At 44.7% G+C, this 24,527-nt stretch overlaps 1 protein-coding gene across 3 annotated transcripts; it reads right to left on the bottom strand.

Annotated features, from left to right (window-relative positions):
• Positions 1-2,678: 2,678 nt before the first annotated feature.
• LOC119163110 (uncharacterized) lies at positions 2,679-18,885 on the bottom strand. Of its 3 annotated transcripts, XM_075874214.1 has the most exons (7): positions 18,361-18,885; positions 18,190-18,255; positions 17,974-18,076; positions 17,011-17,460; positions 16,468-16,559; positions 13,434-13,608; positions 2,679-4,038 (listed from the first exon to the last, which is right to left on the bottom strand). In XM_075874214.1, the coding sequence occupies exons 1-4, from the start codon at positions 18,724-18,726 to the stop codon at positions 17,315-17,317; spliced, it is 681 nt and encodes a 226-aa protein (XP_075730329.1). In that variant the 5' UTR covers positions 18,727-18,885; the 3' UTR covers positions 2,679-4,038; positions 13,434-13,608; positions 16,468-16,559; positions 17,011-17,314. The 3 variants fall into 3 exon arrangements, with proteins under 3 accessions (XP_075730329.1, XP_037270937.2, XP_075730328.1); XM_037415040.2 differs by lacking the exon at positions 16,468-16,559; XM_075874213.1 differs by lacking the exons at positions 2,679-4,038; positions 16,468-16,559 and adding an exon at positions 12,289-12,428.
• Positions 18,886-24,527: the final 5,642 nt, after the last annotated feature.

Below are 24,527 nucleotides of genomic sequence, written 5' to 3'. Positions count from 1 at the left end.
TTCTCCATACAAATTGGTCTAGGGAAGGAGCCCGGCAACGACGCTCGATTCCATGTTACCCAACGTCACCGACGAAAAAAACCTCGATGTGAGTGAGTACCTTCAACGCGCCGAAGAAGCCCGACAACTCTCGCGGAAAATGTAATTGCATCACTGGCATCTCTAGCGATTCTGAATCACTTGAAAGCGTGTCATAGACATCGAGGAAAACAGAGTTCTCTCCATCTTGCATTGCTGGGTCGTCTTGAGCAATACCTTGCGGCACAGCTTGCTCCACGGAATTTTGTGCTAATCTGGCTGCCCTCACAGAATGACGCTTACACCTAAGCAAAATAAGGTTGTGGCAGAGATTAGATCGTGCCGTTCACTACAACGTTCATACGTTGGAGTTTTTCTTTTATTCAGATATTTTACGGTGATCAACATTGAGCATATCTGTAGTGCGCCAGACAATAATTTTTTTTATCCTCTTCAAGTATAAAATGTACAAGAAGTCTGAAAATGAGTATACGTTTAAGGGTTTTCCGTGATCCTGTTAGTAACGTCTTACATTCACAATATAAAACAAGTACTGCATATGAAATCAAACTCTAAGAAAACATGTACGATGGCAAAATGCTCTATTAAAAAACTAGCGATTGTGTCCATCTGTGTGCACAGAAACATTTTATACGAGAACTTCATGGAGATAACTACGTATGAAAACTTATTGATTAAACATTTTGCATTGTCTGTTGCTTGAATCATTTTTACTTTGTATGAAAACCATCAAAAAAGCAATGTGCTTGTTACTAACCGTGTTCCAATCTTACCCCTAAAATCTGGTGGTGTGAATGTGTCATGTTTGTTTATAACCCTTCTATTTTAACTTTACTTGACAATTGCGCATACGCGGAACGAATTCTCGCTGAGCATGAAATCAGAAATCAACAGTCCTCAGAAAATGCTTTAAAATGCACAGATAGTTATGCCGTTCACTGCCTATCATACCTTTGCGCCGTTTCTGCGTGAGATGCCCGTTTATTGTAAGCCACTGGAAACACTGTCGGCACATAAGACGGGTGCAGACTTGTCATTTTTGCAGTTTCCCACAAAATGTCTGCTACAAATCATTGTCCAAGCTTTTGGCAACCACACACTTTCGTCGGCGCTACGTAGATATAAAAAATATATAACCACACATCACCAATACCACATGTGTACACAGCTTAACTACTACGTCCCCTACAATATGCAATAATAGTAGCAGCATAAACACATTTCCTTGCAATTTTTTAACATTGCTTTAAAGACGGAAGTTGAAAGTATTATGGTAATTTATACTTTTAAAATGGGGACGCGCATCTCCCAGTAACTTGATAGATAAGAGGAACGGTGACGCAGGAATTAACACCCGTTATGATGAATGCATTGTGCACGTGCTAATTTTAATAAAAAAAATGTTTTCTTACTTTTCTCAGCGCACTGCTTTAATCCATTCCTGTCGTCTGCTTGTTTCGTACCATCGGTTTGGGAATCGGTAGAATTTCACTGGTGGAGTCGACCCCTTCGTGTTTGCATGGTTATTGTGACAGTTGACGACGCAGCAATAGTTCCCCCCTTTCTGTTGGGGTGACATCACAGAACGAGGGACATTTCACGTGCAGCGCGTGCTTCGCAAATGCGTGGAAGCCAAAGGGAGTGGAAGGGTCGCTACACACTACTATTGTGCCCTTTTTATGGCAAGGGAAAGGCAAGCGCTGGCGTCGTCAGGCAAACTTGAGCGGGTCTCCCCTATTGCAGCCTTTAAGTCCTCCATCAAAGGCGTGTGGTCCTGAAACCCAGGAACCATCAAATGACAGAAACCGAAGTGCCTAGTTACTGTACGGATCGACCAATAGCTCAAGCCGTTTTTTTAACGGATTACCATCATAAATATTTAAGGGTAAGCACACACCCCATTCCACTACGTTAATGAAGCATTCATATGAAATTGAAGAGGCCTTTTCAAATTACTGAACAAGCTTGCATGATATCGAATACTCATGGAAAGAGATAGCATAACAAGCAAGCTCGAAATTTTAAGAACAGGAAATATCAGAGCCATAACTGACAGGCACCAACAAAGAACGAGAATTTCTTTGAACTGCTAAGTGCACCGACAAGTCCGTTAGTATTGACTCATCAAAACTGCGGTACTGGATTCAGTGGCTGCAGCCAAATAGCAAAACATGCACCACTTCACCTGACCTTTACAGCAGTGCACATCCCTACTCCCACAGTTGTCGCAGCGTAACACTTCCAGGCAATAAACATTCAAATTTCACAGATGCCTCACAAATGGCCTCCCGTCTGGCAATAGTTTCATACCTTAGTCCTTGACAGAGGAGACAGGTTTGCCTATTTAAGACCTCTCTTAGGGGCCCTGTCACTGCTCCTATCTCCCAAGTAAGTGAAAGTTCTGATTGATTTGTGGGGTTTAACGCCCCAAAACCACCATATGATTATGAGAGACACCGTAGTGGAGGGCTCCGGAAATTTTGACCACCTGGGGTTCTTTAACATGCACCCAAATCTGAGCACACGGGCCTACAACATTTCCGCCTCCATCGGAAATGCAGCCGCTGCAGCTGGGATTCGATCCCGCGACGTGCGGGTCAGCAGCCGAGTACCTTAGCCACTAGACCACCGCGGCGGGGCAATTAAGTGAAAGTTCGAGGTGCTATCAAAATGCAGGCTTCAGCAAAATGGACGCTACTTTGTGAATTCAGAATATCTCGAACAATATCGTACTAGAGATCAACTGCTGTAAAAACGATTGACGACGCGTGACAGTTGCACGCAAGCCTAGTGTTCTGGGTTCAAATTCTGAAAGGGTGGCCACTCCGCTTCAACTGCCAGCAATCACAGGAAAATGGCTCACTTACATTCAGCAATGGTATTCTACATTCATCTTCCAGACAAAGAAGTGCTGCTGCACACACGGTTCTTTTTCAATTATGGAGGTTAGAATATTGGTAACTAATTGCAAGAAATATTCAAGTACCAAACAATGGGTGAACAAGGTTTGTTGACTGGATGATTTGGCAGCCCCAAGAACAGAAGCAGCTCAAAATAGTTACCCTGCACCTCTGTGGTACAAGTGAAGCCCCAAAGTACAGACATGGATAGACGTTACAGAAAACATATGCAATAAATCTTTAGCACTGCTTCAAAGCAGTGCACTCAATGTCAGACAGAGGGGTCGCAACGGCTGGTTTAAACTTGCCAGCTAGTCACGTTCACGAGATGCAATTGGAGCTTTTATCTGATAATAAATTTACTAGACGATCATGACAGGCCAAACTCAGTTCCCAAATGAAGGATCAAGGGCAAGAGAAACAGTGTTCCGCAAGGAGAACCTTTGTTATCTGGTTTGTGGTGTGAAACTGAAGCTTTTTGTCAGTGTGAGGCCCTCCACGCATAGATGACAAATTTCGCTTCAAGATGACAACTATTGAGAAAACACTATGGCAGCAAGGCATAGTGTTTGAGGTGCGAACAATGCATCTGTGGATACTGAGTCAGCATTATTCAGGCATAGTCTCAGAACTCCCACAATCTATGGTTTGAGGTGCAAGATACACAGTAAAAAAACAGTAAGGACGGAGGTGGCTTGGACAGAAGTGAGACAAGCAGCTTCAAGCATGGTCTTCAGCTAGGCAAGGCAATTGTCTAGTCTGCGAACGTACTTCGAAGAATTCTTGGATGCGCTTACATTACGGCCACCATCCATGTTCCCTCACCTCAGTTTATACTGCTCCCACCTTTAACAGGATTCGGAAAGGCTGACATACAGTGAACTCCTGATTATATTCCAATGTATGGGTGAAATTTGTGTACTACATAACAACTTCAGGAACCTTGTGTGCAGCTACCAGGCCTTCTTTGAGTACTTGCTGGCCATCCTTGGATTAGAATGCTGGCGGGACCTTTTCCTCTACCTGTGAAAGTGCTTTTGAGACTGTGTCGTCACCTGACACAGCTCCATCACTTTTTTGCGTAACTCTTGTGCATAGTCTGAAAAAGAAGAAGTTTATACGTAATTTCTACCTTGTTTTTATACCAACACACATAAAAAGTTTGGTGTTCTCTGGCAGAAATGAACAGTCTAAATAATATGCGTATGGCTCAGAACAAAAGATATAACAGACAGACAAATGTTTCCGCTACATTCATTGACAAAGTGTTAATTCACTGTGGCACTTGAGTGCTCCTATCTTAGCGGCTTGCCTCTTACTAACCGTACGTGACATGTTACTGCAGAAAATGAACTTTTCAAGCTTAAGTATCGTGTGTTACTTCATGGATTACTAGTTCACAAAATGTACCTTAATGATTGTTCTACTTGACGCTGGTTAGTCAGAGAAACTGGACATGTCTTGTACCAGCCAGCTTGCTGACTGCTCATATTTATGGCTGCAAGTGTACGCGGTTGCACACTTTCGTAGAGAAGTGTTGTGTCGCTTTCATAAGTGCACACCAGCGGTCTGCCCACTCACTGCTTGTAATTTTTATCACCCCAACTCTTATACGGTTCCACCCTTTCCAATGACAGGGTGACATCAATTTCAGATTTCACACAGCAGGATGTGTGAAATAAGTTACACAGATATCGGCAAAATATGTTTACTTTTACAGATAGCAACGACACTAATCCAACAAATGTGTGTGGAAACATAACCTTGCCACAAATGACAATGGCATTCCTTAGGTGACATCAATTTCAGATTTCACACAGCAGGATGAGTAAAATAAGTTACACAGATATCGGCAAAATATGTTTACTTTTACAGATAGCAATGACACTAATCCAACAAATGTGTGTGGAAACATAAGCTTGCCACAAATGACAATGGCATTCCTTAGCTCAGTATCAAAACAATACTTCTTATAGACAGTATGCAGTGCTAAGGCATACGAAGGATTGTGTATGCTGACAAAATATTGTGACCTGCTTAATATTAAACCTAATTACATACACATAGCTGATGTGCCAGAAGTGTCATTGCTAAAGCATATTTTTGTGTGGGCATGTGCGGTGCTTGGTAGCCAAAAAGTCAAGCTTGAGCGGTCTCCATTTTTTTGCGCTACATGTTTTTTGTGAAGTGCCTCATCCTTTTTAAGAGCCGTTTTCACGCGGATCATTACATGGAAACTTGTCATTTCAGATCAAATACAAAGTAATGGACACTTGTCTTCAATTATAATAGCTACACGAGGTTGACGAACACACTTTCTCTGCCACTGGCTTTCTTACTTTCACTACACTGGTTGCCTACAAGGTTGCCTACAAGTTTCCAATGGTCGCCTACAAGTTTACTATTTAGTACGTAACATGTCTTTACATATTGTTATGACACAATGTCCCACTTAAGCAGTAAAATAGGCGCCGAGGAAGACGACGTGATTTTGGTGTAGAACGCACTCTTGTTCTCCATCTTGGCTTGCGCGTTGGCGCTGTGTAAATGTATCTTAAAACGCCTAGTTTCACGTGTGTATTCACGCAACATTTTGGTGGCAGGTGCTGGGTTACAATGCATGATGGAGTTACGGAGCGGACGCCAAGTCGCTCCTTCCAACATGTTCACCAGCAGCAACGCTTCGTCAACTGCCGCGCCCAATGCATCAATGGTGCCGGCCTCCCCTGTTTTTCTAGTGGCCGTTCCACACCGTGATCTCGGCAACTTCTTGGGAACGGACGGCGAGGACGTGGATGAGGGGCCTAAACTCTACGAGCTCGTCAGCAAAAATCACAGGTGGGACCCAACCTTGATGCTGGCAAACATAATCTTTTATTTGCAAGGAACGGCCAATGCGTGGTTTAATAACAAGGTGGACGCGATCACAAGCTGGGACGTATGCAAAACCAAGGTACGCAAGTTGTTTGGTCAATTTGCAGGCTGCAAGCAGGCAGCTAGGAAAGAACTTGGCACACGAGTTCAGACGTCTACGGAGTCTTACCTGGCGTATATACACTCCAACCTCGATATAACCAATCCGGATATAACAGAATATTAGTTATAACGAAGTAAATAAGAAGTAGTCCCCCAGTAGATTTAGTGTAAATAATAGGCCTTTATAACAAATTTTCGAACATAACTAACTTATTTCAATGTAAGATGCAAGTTTGTTATAATGAGGTTCGAGTGTACAAGACGTGCTGACCCTTTGCCGTAAAGTTGACACAACTATGGCTGAAGCCGACAAGGTAGCGCACGTGCTCAAGGGCATCGCAGACGATGCATTTAACCTCGTCGTGTGCAAAGACTGTTCCACCGTTTAAGACGTTATCTTGGAGTGCCAATGCTTTCAAGAGGCTAAAAGCCGTTGCATTGCCCACCACTTTGCATGCCTTCCCAACAGTGCTGCGATGTTAACTTGTGAGAATCTCCGTATAGTGACTTAGCCAATTCACACTCTGGTGACATCACGAGAATCGTACGCTGTGAAATCGAAGCCATATCACCCGCACCCTTGAGAGCATTGGCACCAAGTTATCCTCAGCCGACCATACCATTATACGGACCGCTGTTTGCCAAGAACTACCCAACGCGGGTATTCACACCGTCTGTTCTGTGCACCGTCCCAATGCTGTCAGTTCGTCTACCTCGAGCCACCCACAGCATTTTCGCCGCCCTGCTCCACGTAACTGTGACCCAAATGCGTGCAGGACGCCTGACGACAGGCCGATTTGCTTTTGATGTGAACAAGTGGGACACATTTCTTGTCATTGCCGAAGCACGTGGGCCTCCCCGTATCGGGCAAACCCAAGATTCTTCAACCTCCACTCACCAGCCCATCTCTATGGCCAGGAACCACCACGGCATGATGGTCAGCTGATTACGACCCGGCCACTACGACCACTGTTAAGTACAGTCGCTCACCTTCACCTCGAAGTAGATTTTCCCAGTCTCTGCCGCCGCCTTGTTCCCTGTCCCCATCTTCTGCACGACGGTTTTCTTAGGAAAACTAACAGCTGCAGCTCCTGGAGGTGACACTGCTGATTCGACTTGCTTTCCAATTCCTCTGTTGAAGCTCCAAATCAATCAGAACCCAATCGATGTTAAGTGGACAGTTTATCTGTTAAAGCCTTAGTAGACACTGGCGCCCATATTTCTGTGATAAGCTTGCATATTCGTGACCACTGAAAGAAAGTCCTTACTCCAGCCCCTTCACGCAGTGTAGAGAGAGAGAGAGAGAAAGAAAGGCCGGGAGGTTAACCAGATATTGGCATCTGGTTTGCTACCCAGCGCTGGGGGCGGGGAAATAGGGGCAAGAAAGAGGGGGTAGATAAATAAAAAAAGAAACGCACGCGCAGTCATGTGAAAACGAAAACACCCACAGGAAAGGCGTCCTAGCTACAACCGTTCAGTAAGGCCGGTCGATCGCAAAAAGTGTAGTAGCGCTTTCAGGGCCTTCTTCTGTGAAGTTGCATCTTGTCGATATTGTAGAATTCCTTGCTCCGACAGAGGCTGATTATCTAATTTGCTGAGTTCCTTGCGAAGGCATAGTTGTTGTTTACTATACTCTAGGCAGTCACAAGGAATATGTTGGATCGTTTCTTCTTTGCCACAGTGGCCACAGGCTGCGGTGTCGGCCATCCCAATGCGGAAAGCGTAGGCATTGGTAAACGCAACGCCCAACCACAGCCTACATAACAGGGTCTGGTCTGCTCGGCAAAGCCTCGACGGGACTTGAAGACTTAGCGTAGGGTCAAGCGAGTACAGTCGGGCATGCTTGAAGTGTGGCTGATCCCATTGTGATGTGGTTTGCTGGCGAGCAAGCCTGCGGAGCTTTCGTGCAGCATGTGTCCTAGAAAGTGATAGTCGTAGTTTATGATCTTCTGTGTGGGCTGAGCGGGCAGCTTGATCGGCCCGTTCATTGCCGATGATTCCGCAGTGACTGGGTAACCACTGAAATGTAATTTGGTGCCCTTTCTCTGTCAGGTGAAGTATCACCTCTGCTATCTCTAGTACCAGCTGCTCGTGTGGTCCACGGCGTAAGGCTGATAGTAGAGACTGCAGTGCGGCCTTCGAATCGCAGAAAACAGTCCACTTGCGTGTAGGTTGATCAACGACAAATTGCAACGCGGCACAAAGTGCTGCCAATTCTGCTGCCGTTGATGTTGTTGCGTGAGATGTCTTGAATTTAATTGTCGTGGCCAACCTTGGTATCACTACTGCTCCTGTAGAGCTGTCCGGCTGAACCGATCCGTCAGTGTATATATGTGTGGAGTCTTGGTATTTCTCATACAAGAGAAGTAGTGTGAGCTGTTTAAGAGCCGGTGACGAGGAATTGGCCTTTTTCTGGACGCTAGGTATGTTAATATTAATCATTGGTTGAGCGAGGCACCATGGCGGAGTGGCAGGAGAGAACGAAGTTGGGATCGACTCGCCATGTGCGGTCACTGTTTTGCAGTAAGATGTGCATGGTCGGTCCACTGGTAGAGAGGCTAGGAGATGTCGAGGAGTTCGAGCAAGGTGTCGTATAAGTGTCCTCAGCACTTCAACATTAATGTGGGTCTTGATGAGGTAGTCCCTTGTGATGGCGATAGTTGCCGCTGTTGATGCACTTTGGGGCAAGCCTAAACAAATCCGGAGTGCTTGAGCCTGGACACTTTCAAGCATTCGTATGCTTGTTTTACTTGCGTTGGTTAACGCAGGTAGGCTGTACCGAAGGAATCTAAGGAAAAGAATCCTGTATAGTCGCAACATAGCAGCTGTGGACATTCCCCAGTTCTTTCCAGCGAAGAACTTAAATGACAGATGCCTGTCAATCGCCTTTTCATGTATGATACATGTGGGCTCCGTGAGAGGTCTCTGTCAATTATAACACCTAGGAACTTGTATGATCAGAGGTGACGTATCCTTTTTCTGTTTATCAGAACGCTGTAGTTCTGCATTGGTTTGCGCGTAAATGCCACAAGTGCACATTTCTCAGAGGAAATTTCCAGACGTCGTTGACGGAGGTAAATAGCAACTTGAGGGGCAGCTCTCTCAATTCACGCTCGCTAGTACAGGGCTAAGAATGCCACCCTGGGGAACACCACTGTGGCTGTAATGTAGCGAGGTATCACCATCCTCGGTTCTCACGAAAAAGGATCGCTCTGAGAGATAGCTGCGTAGCCACTGAAACATCCGACCGCCCTCTCCTACCTCCTTGAGAGCAGTGAGGACAGCTTCATGTGTGACGTTATCGTACGCCCCTTTAACATCAAGAAATAAAGAAGCGCAGAGACGCTCACGGCCTTTTTCGTGTTGCACGTAGTTGACCAGGTCTATGACGCTATAAATTGATGACCGGCCATGGCGAAAACCTATCATAGCATCCGGGTAGATGTTGTGATGCTCCAGGAACCATTCTAGCCGTCCTAGTACCATCCTCTTCCTCACTTTGCCCAAGCAACTAGCCAGTGCAATCGGGCGGTACAATGTGAGCACCAATGGTGACTTGCCAGGCTTCAGTAATGGAACCAAACGGCTGGTCTTCCAGTTAACTGGGAGGGTGCCCTCTTGCCACGAATCATTGTATATCTCGAGGAGAGCACTCCTCGCACACTCACCAAGGTGACACAGTGCTCTGTATGATATTCCATCAGGCCCGGGTGCTGATGTCCGTCTACACAAAGCCAGTGCTGCTTTAAGCTCATGGATAGAAAAAACTTGGTCCATGTGGTGATCTCGTGATGTCGTGCCACCACGCGAGAGCGTAGAGATGTTGGGATCTGTGAGCTGACTAGATAATTTGGCAGTGTATCTGCTGCTGATGGTGGTACGGCTTCTGTTATTGGCGTCTGTACTGCACGCGTTACTATCGCCGGCCGTCAAACTTCAGTTCTCTTCACTGTTCTTTCTCACTGCACCAATGATGTGATCCTCGGTCTTGACTTTCTGTCCACTCATTCCACCCTCATCGACTGTTCAACTGGTACTGTGCAACTTGACCTACCGTGTCCGATTTATCTGCCCATTCCATCCCAAGCTCGTATGTGCTTCGTTGAACATGTCTGTTTGTCACCGCAAACTGTGATCTGCACCAATGCAATGCCCTGGCCACCTGTATCCGACAGCAACTATGTGCTCGCGCCCATCACATCCATTCTCTTGACTTACAGTGTTACCTTACCACACACACTGTTATTCAGTTACGTGCAAATCGCGCCTGCATTCCTGTGCTCAACTTTGCTCTATGTCCATAAGTGCTCCCGTGTGGAATTTCCCTCGCCCTGCTTACTCCCTCTGATGAATGCGTCAACTCTGTCTTCCAATGATGCTGGACACTCCAGCATCATTGGAAGACAGACTCAATCACATACTCAATCTTCACATACTCAATTACATACTCAATCTTTTGACGTTAAAGAAATGATCGCGTCAGACCTTTTGCCGCATCAAGCTGACGCACTCCTTTACGTCTTTGAGTCATACTGGGACATATTTGACTTTTGTGATCGTCTGCTAGGTCAGACCAGTGCTTTAAAGCACTGCATTGACACTGGGGATGCCTCCTATGTCCACCGACGGCCATACCGCGTATCTCCAACCGAGCGTCACATAATTCAAGCAGAAGTCGACAAAATGCTCGCCAAAGACATTATCGAACCATCATGTAGTCCATGGGCTTCCCCTGCAGGTCTTGTCAAAAATAAGGACAACACTTGGCGATTCTATGTTGACTACAGACACCTGAACAAGATCACTAAGAAAGACTACTACCCGCTACCGTGCATCGACGACACCCTGGATTGTCTTCATGGTGCTAAGTATTTTTCTTCTATTGATCTAAGATCAGGGTACTGGCAAATCGCTGTCGACAACATGGACCACGAAAAGACCGCTTTTGTCACCCCTATAGTGTTTACCAGTTTAAGGTCATGCCCTTCGGTTTATGCAACGCTGCAGCCACATTCGAGCGGATGATGGACTCTCTTTTGCGTGGGTTCAAATGGTCAATTTGTCTATGTCACCTTGACGACATTATCGTCTTTTCTCTGACCTTTAAAAACCACCTCGGCTGCCTTTTCTCAATACTGGCTGTATTTCGCAATACCGGTCTCCAGCTGAACTCGTCAAAGTGTCACTTCGAATGCTGGCAACTAAACAAAGATGACTTCAAGGAACTTCGTTCCAGTATTTTCTTGGCCAAAGCTACCAAAAATTGCTTGCACTTTATTCTGAATTGAAATGCATCTTTTGCACTAGCTTTTGAATCCTTCTGTGCTTTTTCACACTCGGGACCAATATCCACTTCTTCAAGTGAAATGTGGCTCATGAGGTTATCAACCTTCACCCTCAGCAGACCACCAACTCTCTCCAATGAATTTTGAAAGGAGCTTCCGCATAATAATTTCAATATCTCTTCCACGAAAGAAGATCATGGGTTTGTCAGATTGAAAGCCTTTCAAGAATAACTTAATAATCAATGCAACACTGAAGGGGAAGTTCAGTTTTGCCAGTGTCAAGAAGTCGCGACAAAAGCTATGCACATATCCAAAGGATGCACACTTCAGTAAGCTCACCTGCTTGCTTCCTGCGGACTCCACATATTTCTTCATATCATTCCAAAGAAACAGAGCTCTCTCAATCACAATTGTGTTTTCCACCCATCGATGGGACACAAACGGCAGAGGAAATATGTTCTGGGTAGTCACGGTTGAAAAATCATTCCTTCGTGCACGTGAGTCATGAAAGCGTGCACTCATGCTTGAGAGTAAAATGTCTATGCCCAACTTAGAGGCTGCAATGCCTGCTTTGTAGGCACTATGGACGGCATGGAGGCCACACGTCCCCAAGTCGACACATTGGACTTGGTGGTTTTCTTGACAATGAGCTTGCATGTTCCTAAAAAACTTAAGGTTGACATTTGGCCCGTCCATGGATATCTGAAGAATCTTGCCAAGTGGCAAAGACTCCAAAGCCTTCAATAGTACGTCCTGCATATCGTCTGCTGTGGAGAGCCCCATGAAAGCGGAGGGGCAGTATCTAGTGACCACCTTCTGTGCCGTGTCCCAATATCGCACATGCACGTCCATTTGCTTTTCTTGGAGGAAATCATTCATTGACTCGTCAAAAAGTGGGACGTAATATTTGGACTTCTGTACTACTTCTAGCAAGCACGACAAAAAAAAAAAAAAAAAATGGCCTCAGTCCATGGCATGCAACATGCGCACATTCCTTCTCGCCGCAAGAAAATAATTTCGCCACCTTGCTGTCAGGAAACATCCGCCTGAACAAGTCGCCAGTTTGTGCAAACGATCTGTACGAGTAGTGGGATGTAATTACTTTTAATGTCCACAGAATTTCGGCATCGGTGACGACCTCGTGCGACTTGCAGGTGCTGCTAAGATCGGTCACTTGGGATGGAGCCGACCTAGTAGACCACTCACTTGAGGTTGCCATCAGGTAGGTCTGCATAGAGTTTCCAGCTGCCATTTTCACAATTCCACTGCGCTTGGTGCTTTTTGCGTGACTTTTGAGAGCAGATTCACTCATAAAAGCGAGGTCGAAGCTTTTTCTTTTTTTTTTTTTTTTTTTTTTGCAAAATGTGCATTTTGCACGGTGGGGGTCCGATACATCCGACGCAATCCAACGCTTATAATTATCGTTGCTGAGCCAGGCGCTCTGGAACTTGCATTTCCCAGGCATTATTGCAAATTATGCCCCCTGCATGCACGATCATGCGATCACAAAGTGCACAGCAACCAACATCTGCAAAACTAAACACCACTGCGTTCTAGCCACTGTAACACCACCAAGGCACGAGCAAGCACCGACAACAACAAGCTACACAGCCCACAATGTGGCCAACAGATGATACTGAGGTGGCTGAGGCTAGCGAGTGTGTGCTGCACATTTCTTTTTTTTTAAGTTGCTGACGGACACCATAAGTGAAGCCAAAATAAAACCTTTTAAGCACTAGTAAAGTCTACAGCAATAAGCGCATTCGTGCAACTTTTTTTCCAGAGCTCAAAATTCTGTAACCTCATTGTGGCCATCACCCTATGGTTTCTCGCCAACTGAAGCCAAAGCAAGTCAAATAAAATAAAATGGCGCTGCAGGTGTACGCATGCTTCCATCTCATATGGGCGGTTTAAGTGTCCGACTTCGCAATCACAGTGTCGTGGGACACGATAAGCAATGATGTTTGCTCGGCACCACGCTCAACTGCTGTGAATTGTGAGTCGTACAATTGGACCCTGTGATAATCCCCAATATTTAAGGGTATCCAAGGACTCAAACGAAAATCCAGGACTTTCAAGGCCTGCAAAATGAATTTTTCAATTTCAAGGGTTTCCAACAATTTCAAGTACCTGTGCGCACCATGCATATTTTTTATGTGCGAGGTAGATTATGCCTAGGCTTTTATCATTAAGCGGCAGTGAATCTACCTGAAATGTTTGTTTCTTTACTTACCTCCTTCATTGTCACTTGCTCCGTGTGGATGATTTTCCTTGAATCAGTGCACAGGAAGGAGTACGTCAGGTATTTGGCACTGTGACCAGGGGAATCGCACCGTCCATCACCACAAAGCTATAAATTGGTATCGTGCACCTGTGTCGGGAAGTTTCTCTCGGTGCTCCTCCCACATCTGTAAGAAATTCGCATTGATAATAAGTGTACTTCTCAACTTGGTCAAAAATTATTCCGTGTGACAACGCATGGAAACATAAACCAGTTGGGACATATGTGCACAATTTTTTTACTGAAATCGGAAGCATGCTCGCTATGCTTCTTCAATGATATGCAGTTAAGTGCTGTATAATATAGCAGGATATCCCATGCTTCATGCTCGTACATCTACCATTGAAGAAAAAAGTTGTCCGATCTAAAAAAGGTAGTCAGCTTTGTCCTGTGATATCTTTTTAAAGATGAACAACATTGCAAAAGCCTCCAACGTGAATAGGACACCTTCATAAGCTGATCGTGCAGCTGGCATTATACAGAGAAAGAAAAACCATAAAAAAAAAGAACAAACCAAGCAGAAAAGAAACTTGCAAGTATAACAATGTCATAGCACCTTACTACACACATGGTCAGTTATAACAAAGTCTGTCAAATATATTCGAATTTGCCTGTGTTCACTAGAAAACCGACAGCACCATGAAAAATCAAGGTCCGGAACAGGACAGTTATGTGAAATGCTATTGCAACATAATAATCCAGACAAGGATATATTTCTAATTATTCTCCATATGAATCTGATGGCAATGCATATGATTAAGCCAGGTTCAAAAAGTTCTCGAGACAGGAAGGCATTCACCCTGGCATGCATTTTAGGCATAGGTCGGCTGAAGATGTGGAGCACACTTACTCATGAAAATCAATTTGCCCTTAGGGCTCACTTAGTCTTTGACTCACCATAATTTTTCTCAACAAGACTTACTCGGACTGAGACTCGCTCAAATTTTTCTAAACTGAACTCACTAGGACTCTCACCAGAATACTTGATCCGAGTCTGAATGAGTCCAAAGAGTGAGTTTGGCAATTTATGATTTCAGCCGAAGGCAAACCACTTTTTCATTGGCATTCCATCTATGCTTCACTTCTCTATTTTCCATTAAAAATGTCACATACACTTTAGTTTTCAATAAATGTGCCCAAATGAAAGCTAATGCCTGACTGTCTAGTCATGGATCATTGATCCATAATTTTACCTGGTTGATTCATGGTTCTGAATAACACAATAAAATTTTCCGTGGTTTCCTTACTGATCAGCTTTCATTGCACCCTGAAACCCTGAAATTGATATCATAACAGCATGCATCTTCATTACCGTATATGAGCAAAAACACAATGCAGAAGTCAAGATAATAAGTGAATTTAACATATAGGAGAGTCTCGGAACAATTGGGGCACTTTTTATAATTGGAGTTTTAGTTTTATAGAACTTCAACACGGAACAGTGTTGGACTGTTATTAATTAGGACTAAACGGTGCAGGACTAAACAAGCCGCCGACCCTCTGAGATGCAGCAGTTCTTATGGCTCCTGGCTAAGGTTTACAAAAAAAAAAGTTTGTGATGACTAAATTATGTCCAGCTTAAAAAAAAATTGCACAGTGGTAATCCGAGTGTTATAATTGAGACAGCAGAAACTTTGAACCTGTGAAAAAGGCGACTTCGAAGCATGGCAGTTTGGGCTAGTTGGTATGACATGACGATAGTTATAGCACGAGAACAGAACGGTGTGTCCTTCTTGTCTTTTTGTCGTCGTTCTGTTCTCGTGCTATAACTATTGTCAAGGCGACTTCCAGTTACAAAAAGGTCCATTCACCAAAGTTGCCAGTCATTTCACTCATGCATGTGGTCTGGTAGCCCCGTTTTCGAGTCGTTAGCTAACATTTTTTAAAGGGACACTAAAGTCAACTTTTCAGTTGAAATTGATTGTTGAAATGACGGTCCAGAAACCTCGTAGTGATACTTTAGTGCCAAAGAAGGGCCTATATTGAAATAAAATCACGTTTTAGTGCTCCGCATTTGGGTTAGCACACTTCAAATTACCCGCGTCAAGAAGGGGACCAACCGGACCGACTCACGTCACTGTTGCCATGCACAATGCTGCCCGGCTTTACTGCGCTGGTAGCAGCAAATCGAAAGCAGCGGGAGCCACAGCAGCAACAACGGCCATTGATCAATTTCCCGCCATTGGCTTTGAGATTGCGGACATGTTTGTTTCAACTGTACTCTGCCAGATGGCACCACGTCCTGTGTAACCACGCGAAAATTGAATTTTTGAACCACTCAGGCCATTCCTCATAGTAACGTCCGGCAATTGGTTTTTCCATGAATCAAACAGACATGAACAAGCAGCATTTTATTGCATCTCTTGATGCACGGAAGGTTGTTATTTAGTGCAGTTAGATTGATTACTAGTGATTAATTGTAGGCGGTTCGTCTGATGTCATTGGGATCATTTTGAAAATGTCCTACTACGGCGCTTGTGTTCTTGTGCATTTACCTCAATTTCTCGGTAAGTAGGTCACTGTTGTTGATAATATTGTCGTTTTAGATGTCATACATTGAGCTTTTACTCTGACGTAAATTGCTATTTGGCTTTAGTGTCTTTAAGTAACTGGAGGAGAGATAGACTGTGCCATTCCATTCAACTCTCTCCGATATGGCTTGCACAAAAGGAGCTCATTAATGTCCGGATACTCTGAGCAACCTGTGTGCATTTACCGTGGTGACGGCAAGGAGAAAGTATGCTCTCCGGTAATTGAAAAAAGCCTGGTCACTCATGACTTGCATGCCTATCTGTTGCATCACCCAGAGTGCACTAGTCGGACTTAAGCCAGAATAAAGCAGCCCAGTTGCAAGGTCGATGTTGCCTTTTGGCTTGCCTCCAACTAGTGGCTGGCTGAACCACGTGCACAGATGTCCTTAAGGGCCCTCTTGCTGTTAACTGAGTTTCAACGCAGAAGAGGCTCACGGTGACCGAACCTGACGCACATGTGTGGCACCATTTGAGAAGTGTCACCAGGCAAGACTGGTGCACCGAGAAGTACTCTTGATGGTTGCCTTGTGCGTGATCTTCTACACTTCTGGAAACGAAAAAAATACTGCCAGGTCTGTTATACACAGCTAAAAATGTAAACTACTCCAGCATTTCAATATTGGTCTTCAACTCATAACGCACAATACCACTACTAATTCTTTACTACCTGTATAGTATAAATTTATCATCCTGACCAAGATTTTCTTTATTTTAAGTGCTACAGGCATCCTTGAAAACTCACTTCAATCGGTTCAAGTCATAAAAATCACTGCCCGATATCAAACTATCAAGCTATGACCCTCAAGCGAGGGTTGACAGTACTAATGAATAAATAAAGTAATTAATTAAATATGTGGCATTTGAGCTTTTTTTCACGAAGAGGAATGGTAATAAAACAAAATTAATGGTGTCACAGGTTGTTGCACTATTTGTTACAATCGTAGCCAACTAATCTTGGGGATCTGGTTTCTGTGTTTTAAAATGTGAAATGTACTTACTCATCAGCAATTGTGTCATCGGAGATGCAGGTCAAGTTCTCTGGTTCCTATGTCACATCGTGCATGTCAGGCTTGCATTTCACTGGTGATGCATCTGGTGAGACTAGAAAGGAGGGCTTATTAAATTCCTGATTGATATGTGGGGTTCAAAGTCCCAAAACTACCATATGATTATGAGAGACGCCATAGTGGAGGACTCCAGAAATTTTGACTGCCTGGGGTTTTTTAACATGAACCCAAATCTGAGCACAAGGGCCCACTTATTGATGTCTGTCGCTGCCGTTTTGCTCTTTGATCTCCTCGATCATTGTAAGGCCTTTTCGTGCCGTTTCTTCCTACACATCTGTGTTCGCCTCCTCCTTGCTCGTGTTGATATCATGGGCTTTTTCCTCTTGCGCACCTGTCTCCTCCTCTCTTCTGTGTTCTTCAGAGTTAAATTAACTTGGACCCCTGCATTTAGAGTCATGTTGGAAGACACTGGTATCAACTGGTCATTTTTATAATATTTATTAGCTGTGATCAAAGTGAACATGCGCTATAAGTGTCTAGTTTTGGGCGCAATTGACGCTGTGAGGTTGTTGTAACCAAACTCTATTTTTTTCTGCACTTGCTTTATATCGACATATATGTAACAAACAGGATGAAACTGATCTATGATACTGCCATTACACATTCTCACATTTTGTCAACACACTTGCTTGATTTCAAATATAACTAGCTTCTAGTTAAGTAGCACAAGACATTTACGTAGAAAACAGCACGTCATTGCCTGGATTAATCAAAATTATAATAGTTTTTCAATTCCTGTGACAGCTACGTTTTTCCTTTACTCCAAGTAAAAAAAAACAATTGAAGTTCAAAATTACGTATGAGCAAAGAGAAATTAACGAAAATATTAACTGCGTATTGCTGCTTCTATCAACGATGTTCGGAACGCGCAGACCCGCTAACAGATGCACTCACCGATGCTCTTGCCACGCAGACGAACTTGCACACTTTTATCATAGCCAATGTAGTAGCCGGTCCTCAACGACCGATTAGTCTGAGTTTCCGCGTGAACAGCCACCTAGAAATAACGAAGAAATTGCGAAGCTTCGTGTCATGTGCGCCCCAAATTGTAGGAGGGCTGTCAACACTGTTAAGTGCGAGCACCATAAGCTGTTCGTGTTTGTTACGCACCTTCGCGTCAGTGTTGGTGCCGGTATCGATAGCAGAATCTGTGGTTCCGGATTCCGTACATTCAGTCTGAAAATAACAAACCTCCTCGTCATGCAGCCCTCATACATGGATGTCATATAAATACGCACTTTTGCAGCTTCCTTTATCAAGAGGAGCAAACGTCGAACTCACCGCGTCGTCGTCCCGCAGTTCTTTCAAGTTGTCGGACACAGGCAACTCGGGCACGGTGTCGAGCTGACTCTCGGACTTGGGAAATACCGATGGCACGGCACTGGGGCGAAGCTTGGCTCGCAAGGGCACATTAAAAGCATCGACCAAGTTTCGGTTGGTCTCGTAATCCTCAGCACGAAAGTGCAGCGAGCACACACGCACAGCATTTGACTGTTTAGCACTCTGGCGCAAAGGCGTGACACTCAGCCACTTCGAGCGTAAGGGTTCATTCTGCGGCATCCAGTGAAAAGACAGATATGTTCCCCTGTTGCAGTACTGGCGCCGTGCACCATTGGGGCATCCGGCAACATCACATGCATGCGGCATTTTGTCGCACTTCCTGTCTGCGCTACTTCCACAAGCGTGCAAACAGACGGCTAGCCACTGTAACACGGCAGGGCGCGATAATGAAACTGTTGAGACGCTTGTGCGCGGGGGAGATGCAGACAAAGACACGACCGCGCGGATTGATTTCGTAGGATGGATAGATGAACTGGTATAGCACCTTTCCTTCCTCCGTTGGTATAGCTGTACGTAGCTGTACCAGAGAACACCTACCAGATTAAAGGGCTGTACCCTTTGAATGGGGCGGCGGATAACACCACCTAGCCGTAAAATTTAGTGAACCAACAATTAGATTTACCTCTTTTTTTTTTCTTTCTAAATAGTGAAGTTGAGGAGTGGTACTTTGCACTGAAAGATTTCATTTTCACTCGCGCCTTGATTTTAGTCACCAATCAGGTAACCTCTTTCTAGTTATTTATACCCGCTTAAAGTCTATTTTGGCCTCGCTATCCCTAAACCCCAGTGCTTTGAAAAATTCTGAAGCACATTACAGAACATTATCAGGTGTTCGGCAGCTTCCTCCTCCTCTCCACACGCACTACATACCGTGTCTACTCCTTCGTAGTCTTGGTTCACAATACTCCTGTCCTGGCCTCAAACAGTAGAGAACTACCCCGAGTATTATCATAGATCCTTTTCTTAGCAATTTCCTGCTTAAAATTTTGATAGAGCTCTAGTGCGGACTTCATAATCATGCCACTTTTCCACTTGTCAGTCTCCATTTCCTTCCCTTCCTTCTTAACCGATAGTTCTTTTTGGTTTGGCCCCCTGCTGTTTTCTAAGTATTTACCAGTCAATTTCCTGGTTCGCTTCCTCCATTTTGTATCGACATTCTTCATGTACAAGTAGCTGAAAACTTTCCTAGCCCAACCCTCCTCCCCCATTTCTCTCAATCGCTTCTCAAATTGTATCTTGCTGCTAGCTTCCCTGCCTTCAAATGATGTCCGTCCCATATCACCTTGTACTCCCTGATTTGGTGTATTCCCGTGAGCTCCTAAAGCAAGCCTACCTATTCCACGTTGCTTAGTTTCTAATCTTGCTTGAACTTCTGATCACATGCACAAGACCGCATTGCTGAACGTCAGACCAGGAACCATGACCCCTTTCCATAATCCTCTCACATCATACCTATTGTAATTTCACAGTGCCCTATTTTTCATCACCGCTGCATTCTTGTTACCTTTAGTCGTTATGTATATTTCATGTTCCCTTAGGTACTCCGTCCCATTGCTTTTTGACACCCAGATATTTGTATTTATCTGTTATCTCTAGCGTGACCTCCTGTATCCTAAGCTCACTATATACTTCATAATTATCATTAAAAATCATGACTGCTGGTTTTTTTCTTACTGGATGTTAAATCTAACCTATCTCCCTCACTATTGCAGATGCCCATCAATCTCTGAAAATCTTCTTTGCTGTCGGCCTATATCATCTGCGTGCATCAATGCTGGTAGTGCCTGTTCAATGAGTTTTCCTTGTTTGATGAAAGAGAGGTTGAAGCCAAATCTACTACCCTCTAATTTGGTCTCTAATCCTTGTAGGTACATTATGAATAACAAGGGTGACAGAGAGCACCCCTGCCTAAGCCCCAGTTTTATCTCTTTGGGCTTAGATACCTGTTTTTTCCCATGTTATAACTACCTTGTTACTTTTATAGATATCCTTTAAAAGATTAGTGACTTCATCTTCCACACCTAGTGTGTCCAGTATCCCCCACAAGTCCTCTTGAACCGCGCTATCGTACGCTCGCTTGATATCCGAAAACGCTAGCCACAGGAGCCTGTGTTTCTTTTCTGCTATTTCGATGCACTGCGTCAGTGAGAACAGATTGTCTTGCAACCCATTCTGGAGTTCCCTCGGCACCCCCTCATCCTCTATTCAGGCCTGCAGTCTTTCTTGTATAATCTGCATTGCCAGTCTGTAGACCACTGATGTCACTATTATATGACGGTAGTTGTTAATGTCAGCTTTGTCCCACTTTCCTTTATAGATCATGCTCATCCTGCTAAGTTTCCATTGGGAACTTCACCATCGATTATTGTTTTGCTTGCTGCCTCTCTCAAAGTCTGCTTAGACTTGGGACCCAATGTCTTTATCAGCATAATTGGGATGCCATACAGGCCTGTTGATGTACTACTAGGAACCCTTTTCTCAGCCCTTTCCCACTCTTGTTGTGAAAATGGAGCCACTGCGCCACTTGATCCATCCTTGTCTATTAAGGTGCATAAGGCACTTCTTGAAATTTTACTGTCACACTTGTTCTTATATATTCAACAGCTTCGTCCCTTTCTAGCCTAACACCTTGAGCTGTAGTTATAAACCTCTGCTCTAGTCTTGTCTCATTTCTCACGGAGTTTAGATGGTTCCGAAATTTTGCAGCTGCCTTTCTATCCTTTTTAAGTACTTCTGCCAGCCGCTTAGCCCCTTCTAATTTTTTGATTGATCAGAAAAGATGCTTTCCTTCTAGAGCTTAGAAAGATTTCCCTATTTCTTTCAACATCATCTGTCGGTTCACCCCGTTGCTTAGCATGTCTGTATTCCCTAGAGGCTTCCTGACGTTTTCTCTTCCTCATCCCACCAACTCTTGGGCTTGCCTTCTTTTCCGGGGTGACTTGTCACGTGCCTTAGCAAGCTCTAGCCCAAACAGTCTAATTAGATTTGTGTATGTCCACACAGTTTTATTATCCTCAGTGATTACTTTCTACATTTGCTTAGTAGCAATTTCTATTTGCCTTTCTGAATAGAAATTTTCCTGTAGTTGCTCATCTTGTCTCCTTCCCACTTTCGCTGCTCTTCCAAAACTTAGCTTGATACGTTTGTGATCACTACCCAGACTTCTGGAGCCACCTTCATCTATGTGCATTCCCTTGAGCTTATCATAGATCCTATGTGACATCAGTGCGTAATCTATCGTTGACTGCAGCCTTCCTACCTCCCATGTTATTTGTGCTTCACACTTCTTGATACTGTTGCAAATGATCAAATCATGCCTTTCACACATATCCATGATCATTTTGCCTGTTGAGTCAGTATACTCATCTATATATTCTATGTGTGCATTCATATATCCTAGTATAATTATCTCGCACTCTCCTCCTAACTCCTGAATGTCCTTTGATATACACTCTACCATTGCCTGGTTTTCCTCTCTGGCCTTTGCTCCTGTCCACAAGTACACCAAACCAAGGTGTGTCATCTGCCCAGCTACTTTCCCCTTTACGCATAAATAACGTTCCGTGACTCCATGCTTGATTCTTTGCCAACACATACTTTAATGTATAAATGCCCAATCCCACCCCCCTTTTTGCTGCTTTCTGTTCTATTGCAATATTCCTATACGTAGTCCGGATTACAAGGTGGTTGCTCCATGTCCCGAAGGTGTGTCTCCACAACGCCATATACCATCGGCTCCTCCTGCCTTAACTGACCTTCTATCTCTTCCCACTTCAACCTATTACTGCCATTCTGCATGTTAATATAGCCTATGTCTGATTTAGCTGATGCCGATGACCTCTGATGGATGGCGCTCACCCACAGAGGGGGATGGGACAAGAACCGGGCGGCAGGATACTTAAATGAAACTAAAATGAAAATGAAGCCAACCTGAAAAAGTAGTTTAAAAATAATACTACCAAAAAGCAAAAATGTCTGCTGAGCAAGCGGTCAAGCCATCTTTTGTTTTTGATGGACATAGCTACGAATTATAAACTAAAGATCTGAAAAGGTTTGGGTTCACTAGCACGGTAACCTTTTAGTTGCGTTGATGTAATCAAACACAGTGAAGCATATATCCCTGTGGCAGTAACCAAACGAAGTTCCGCCAAGTGATAAAATTACTGGTAGATTTACTTGTATTGCTAGCTTTTGTAATGGGGCTACTAAAAATCTTTTTCTCTGCTAAGAATATCGATGACAGAATAAAAAGAAATGTTCAATTGTTTCGATTTCGTTGCACCAAATCAGCGGCGGCGCCAGGATGTTTTTACTGGGGGGGCAACCACGAAAAGTGAGTTCCTCCGGGGGGGGGGGGGGGGCAAGCTAGCTCTGCTTCTACTAGGTTTTCAATATATGCTTCCGGGCACTTGGGTGGGCATAGGGGGGGCAGGCGAGAATTTTGGGGGGCCTCCAGCCCCCCCTTGCCCCCCCCCCCCCCCGGCGCCGCCCCTGCACCAAATGCATAGCGGTGACGCCTTGAGTCGAGCTTTGTTAAGGTAATAATTTAGTTGTGGAACTGCACAGCGCAATCTGGTAAAAGTGACCTCTAACTGGCGAGATACACACCACTGTTTATTCCAGCAATAGCTCAAATGCTCGAAATCTTTGAATTTATCCAAATTACCTTTTCCCCATTGCAGGCAAGCATTTCGGAACCTTAGCGCTGTCGCGTAAGCCGTATCTGGCAAAACTGGGATGGTGGGCCCACCCAGGGATACTGCTGCTAAAGAGTCCGCCATTTCGTTCAAATATATTCCGCGGTGGCCCGGTACCCATAGCAAATGCAGTTTTTTTACGTTTTTCGGTACTAAAAGCCGAAACGTATTCATCAGCTCTGCATTTACTGCCGCAGAAAGTGCAATACAAACTGATAACGAATTAGCTCGGCCCTTGTGCTTATGTCGACTTCTTCCACGGACCTCACGTGGCTTGAATATTGGTGTCCCTTTATAATTGTCTTTGGCTACAATGTTGGCCTCAGAGCTCTGGGTCTCCGTAAAAAAGCTGTGGCTTGACGACCCATCCTATCGTCAACCCTCCTGCCAGTCGCACCACTGTAATGAGTGCCATCTTGTCAACAAAATAATGAACCTTTGCGTGTACATTTCTTTCCTGACCTTTGCGAGTAATTCGGTTAATCTATTACGTGGCCAGTAGTGGAACTGCTCCTTGATTTCCGGTTTTGATCATCTCACAAAGTACCTCATAGTGGGTATGCGCCACGATCATTGGAAGAACAACAACAACAAGTCGCGAAAGCATTGCATGGCGCTTAAAGTTTGGAAACTTTTTTCATGCTTTGAGAAATCGTATACTACCACTCGTCTACTGTACTCACTTTCACGCGTACCTGAAGCTCCATCTGTTTCTTTTTTAACTTCCATTTCGTTTCGATTCAACCCGACTCAACGCAGCAGCCTTTCAGCGAAGGCTCTCCAAGTGCCGGATGGATAGAGGCACGTACGTACTTTACGATGAACGCACGAACAGACAGACAGACAGATTGATGGACGGACTCACGGACGGACGCAAGGATGGGTGCACGGATTGTCGCGCGGACGGACGGAAGCAAGAACGAATGGACGGACGGAAGCATGGACGGGCTGACGGGCGCTTCACCCCATGCACTTATCATAATTCACTCCGTGAATACGCTGTCATTTTTTTTTCTGTTTTTAAAGCGGAGTAGCTTTGAAATCGCACACAAGTATTTTTCAATGGAACACCTTGTTGGGATCGGCACCGATTCTCGGAGAAAGTGGTGTCCCCTTTCCTCTTCCTCCTACCACAAGAAACAGGTCACCGGAGGGCTGTGGGTCTGCTGATGGCCTTCCAGATATGTACATCCGACTCGGGAAGTGAGGCGTTATGCAGCCCGACGAGGCAAAGTGTTGGACGAAAACTCTGCAATGGTTCCCGGCCACGACGCCCTGCTTGAGGGGAGCGGTGTCACGGCGGATCTCAACCGGCGCCGCTAATTTAGCGTGGCGAGCGGCGGTCCTTTTGTTGTACCGGTAGTAAGAGCCCAGCCGCCTTCTGACATAAAGAAGGGGAGGACACAGTGG

The sequence above is a fragment of the Rhipicephalus microplus genome, chromosome 9 (assembly GCF_043290135.1).
Source record: "Rhipicephalus microplus isolate Deutch F79 chromosome 9, USDA_Rmic, whole genome shotgun sequence".
NCBI lineage: Eukaryota > Metazoa > Arthropoda > Arachnida > Ixodida > Ixodidae > Rhipicephalus > Rhipicephalus microplus.
The sequence above is the reverse complement of the archived record's forward strand: the minus strand, read 5'-3'. Positions and strand labels throughout refer to the sequence as shown.

Bases quoted from the DNA above. Each gene is read 5' to 3' on its own strand.
- LOC119163110 (XM_075874214.1), bottom strand. From the start codon at position 18,726: ATGCCGCATGCATGTGATGTTGCCGGATGCCCCAATGGTGCACGGCGC. The intron at 18,256-18,360 runs GTGAGTTCGACG...TGTTATTTTCAG, and splicing joins AACTGCGGGACGACGACGCG to ACTGAATGTACGGAATCCGG. The intron at 17,461-17,973 runs GTGAGTGCATCT...CTCTAAATGCAG, and splicing joins TCTGCGTGGCAAGAGCATCG to GGGTCCAAGTTAATTTAACT.